Genomic DNA, 4,093 nt, shown 5'->3' on the forward strand with positions numbered 1-4,093 from the left:
TGTTTCCTGTGTTTTGCTCTCAATGGAAACCTTCACTTGACTCCACTCATTTGTAATGGGGAGTTTAGTGTTGTGAATCATGCTTTGCATATCACATATATAAAAATGATTCGTCTTTATTGGTGACAATGAACTCCACATAGAAGAAATACCCAACCCGATGGCCCCATCAATGTCCACAGAGAATTGACAACTGTAGACATAATCCTGGTCATCTTTAACAAGAATCCAGAGAAAAGTTGTTGGGAGCATGTTACGAACCCAAAATGACACAAATTTCCGACTATACTTATGGAGCCCTTTTGGAAATTTTTCTCCAGGTAAAATAAAGTTTCTTTTCCCAGATTGAAAGCTTATTGCCTGCCAATTGCATATTGCCAAAAAGACAAAAAAAAATCACAAACACATAAGTAATAAGAAAAGAATATAATCATAGAGAGAGGGTTTGGGGGGTTGGAGATACCTGCTCCATTACTTTGTTTTTGGATAATTTAGTCAATGATGTGCAACGTATGGCACTAAATTTTTCCAAGTTTGGTGGCAACCCTCCAATATGCTCAAGTTTGTTGCAATTATCCAACAAAAGATATTTCAAATTGTGATACTCTTTGATACATTCTGGAAGAATTGTGAAATTGTTAAAACTCAGATCTAAATGTATCATATTAGTGAAGTTAGCAAGACAGACAGCAAGAGAATCATCTGATAAATTGCAATTTGAGAAAAAAAGTCGTTCCATTTTCAATGCCATTGTTGAGCAACCTACGCTTGCTTCACCTCCACCTTCACACATCTTAAAATGACTCATTCCTTCACAAAAATTTGCTGTCAGTTTCCAAAGGTTTGGTAATGTACAAATGCTAGCTGGTAGTTGCATAAGATTAGGACACTCTTCCATGTGCAAGATTTCAAGTCCAATAAGATTGCAAATTGAAGATGGCAATTCAGTAATTGCTGTCTTGTCTAAGTCAAGTGTTTGCATTTCTTCCATGATGACTAATACTTCTGGAAATCTCTGAAGACTTGAACACCAAAGAGGTTGAGATGCTTAAGAAAGGTCAACTTAAGGCAAGTTGGCAAAATCTTCAAATTTTTGCATCGCATAGCGCTCAATTCTCTCAATTGATTTAAACACCCCACTGAATCATGAATTCCAATTAAATTTGTGCAACCATCAAGCCACAATTCTCTTAAATTAGAAGCTCCAGACAAGTCAGGTATTTGCTGCAAAAATTTGCAATTTCTTAAATTCATACAACTTATATTGTGAAACACCTGCAACACAAATATCAATTTACTTTTTATATTAGGCCAAAAAAAACACAAAAGTAAAAGTATTAGGGTACCTATATACTCACCTTGTCAAATGGTTGGAGCAATTCACAATAACTAAAGGACAAGTCAAGATAGACAAGCTCAGTTGGGCACAAAGATGGTAAAAATTTGAAAGAATACCCCTTCCATTCTAACCACTTCAAACTCCTTGGCAGATATTTGGGACATTCAGAGAAGCATGCTTTTCTTATCACAAGCATTTTTAGATTTTTCATTTTCATGAATGCCTCTCCACTCCATTGTACTTCTATGCTTTCAGGTAAGTCTAGAACTATGGCTTCAATTTGGTGAGTCCCCTTCCAAAATGAAAAGCACGCACAATAAATTTCAAAATTTAGATGTTATGAATCATTATAATTCTTTTTTTGAGAAAATGAAAATGCATGTTGGTTATCTTACCGTGTCTTGTTGTAAGACATGAAGAACGTCTTTGTAGAACCATAGTCTACTACGTCCACCAGGCTCATATGATGATTCTTGTCGAACAATCTCTTTACCTATACCTTCTATCAAGTCATGCATTATTACACAATCTCGCTCAATCTTTATTAGGGATTTATCAGTCAACACTTTAATAGCATATTCTAATCGGATTCCACGAACACATAGCAACATATCATTGACAAGTGCTAATTTCTCATAATTGAAAAAACAAGCCAAGTCAAGGAAAACTTGTTTCTCCACTTCTCCTAAAGTGTCATAGCTTAATTTGAAGGCACCCAAAATACTTTCATGCGGAATGCTTTTAAACTGATCCAATGCAGACCTCCAGATATTAACTCCTTCACCGCGCAAGTTAGAACCAATCACTTCTAAAACTAATGGAAAACCGCACGAATAATTTATGGCATGATTGCAAACCTCCATATAGTTGGAATCCACGTTTTCTTTTTCAAAGGCATGCCAACTAAGCAACTTAAGAGATTCCTTATCATCTAATTCCTTGACATCATAAATGCTTGTAACACCATGACTGACTAATAATTTCTTATTTCTGGTTGTGATGATGATTCTACTTCCACAACCAAACCAGTTACAACTTCCAGCAAGTGCTTTTAATTGTTCTAATTTGTCAACATCGTCAAGAATCAAAAGAATCTTCTTCTTACTAAGCCTATGTTCTATTATTGGTATTCCTTCATGATAGTCACCCAATTTGAGATCTTTCTCCTTAACTAATGTACTTAATAATGTCTCTTGAAGATGTGACAAATCAGTTGGATTTTGAGAATGTTTTCTTACATTAGAAAGAAAACATAAGCCTTCAAAATGATCAGCAATGGAATTATATATAGCTCTTGCAATAGTGGATTTACCTATTCCCCCAGCTCCCCAAATTCCTATCATTTTTTTTTCTTCAGTAGACCAAAGATCTAAACAAGAGATAACTTCCTTGGCTCGAGGCACAATCCCAACCTGATAATCTGTAATGTGCAAACGCTGCTGGTTAATCTTAGCAGCAATTTCATCAGTGATCCTTGTAATACACTCTTGTTCATTTGCAATCCTGACCAATTTGTAAGAAGTTCGCTTTTAGTCAAACTAAACATAAAGAATTGTCAATTGTATGTATAAAGACTTGGCTGCACTTCCTATTCCTCCCAATAAGATATAGTTTCAATCCTCACATTGTAGATGATGAAATATGAGTGTTGTGACATTATTTTAAATTCAGTCCCGATTATTAAAAAGTATTAAGTTTATTGTGTAAATGGTGAGTGTTTTCATACACCAGTAAGTGTAAATTAATTGTGCTCTACCTAGTTAATGGAATTCAGCCACCCTAAATATTGGGAGGAATATGGCATGTGTAGAGTAACTGTTTCTCTTTTCTAGGAAAATAAAATTAAAAGCAAGTTCTTTGTTGAGCTTTCAAAGAAAAAATCAGCATATTTTTAAACCGACAAAAACGGAACCGAACTGGCCAGCATAGAGTATGGGTATGTTGTTGTAAGATGAAATATTGTAATTAACTGTACTCATAATAATAATGATGATGATGAAAAGAGTGAGGAGATATACTTGGGTTTGAGATGACAGCCTTTGAGTTCAGCAGCTTGAGATAAAGCAAGCCGCCATTTTTCCACCTGGAGCCTATTGTCTTTGAATCTTTTCTCCAGTCGAGCCAATGCTTTTGCATAGCTTCCTCTGGGACGTCGTAGTTCTGATGGATCCACATAATAAAATACTGGATATATCAACCGACTCTCTTCCTTGAAGCACTCCAGAATCTTTTCAAGTTCTTGCAAACAAAATGTTGAGTTTGCATAGTTTTCTGAGAAAACTATGATGGCTATTCTTGATTCTTGTATAGCTTCGAAAAGCGCGGGTGTGATATTTTCTCCGATCCTAATGAATTCATCATCGAGAAAGGCATGAATTCCACTTTGATGCAGAGCATGGTAGAGATAGCTGGTGAAGCCTAAGCGAGTATCATCACCATAAAAACTAAGGAACACATCATAAGTCCATTTGTAAGTGATAGAAAAAGATGGTGCTCGATGTTCCATGATTACGATGCGATCGACGACCCTCGGAGCTAATCTTAAGCGAAGGCTAAAGGAAGAAGAGAGAATGAAGGGTCGAAGTTGTAGCGAATATGTCACCAATTGTCTTATTAAGGGATCAAAAGACTATGCCACCAGTCCACCACGAAGCTTCGTATATAATATTTCCTTAACTTTATCAGTTTTCGTCTTTTTTTGAAAGCCTGTCTTGGAATTATACTACCCCCGGTCCTTAATATAAGATTTTGTTT

The 4,093-nt window shown here is 35.8% G+C and overlaps 1 protein-coding gene across 1 annotated transcript; it reads right to left on the minus strand.

The window, feature by feature from the left end:
- Positions 1 to 996: 996 nt before the first annotated feature.
- Positions 997 to 3,845, minus strand: LOC114719369 (TMV resistance protein N-like). The gene is made up of 4 exons (XM_028904846.1): positions 3,358 to 3,845; positions 1,735 to 2,842; positions 1,359 to 1,631; positions 997 to 1,224 (listed from the first exon to the last, which is right to left on the minus strand). The coding sequence occupies exons 1-4, from the start codon at positions 3,843 to 3,845 to the stop codon at positions 997 to 999; spliced, it is 2,097 nt and encodes a 698-aa protein (XP_028760679.1).
- Between the last annotated feature and the right edge of the window lie 248 nt (positions 3,846 to 4,093).

Source organism: Neltuma alba, unplaced genomic scaffold (genome assembly GCF_004799145.2).
Source record: "Neltuma alba isolate B1F8T4 unplaced genomic scaffold, ASM479914v2 tig00011915_pilon, whole genome shotgun sequence".
Lineage (NCBI taxonomy): Eukaryota > Viridiplantae > Streptophyta > Magnoliopsida > Fabales > Fabaceae > Neltuma > Neltuma alba.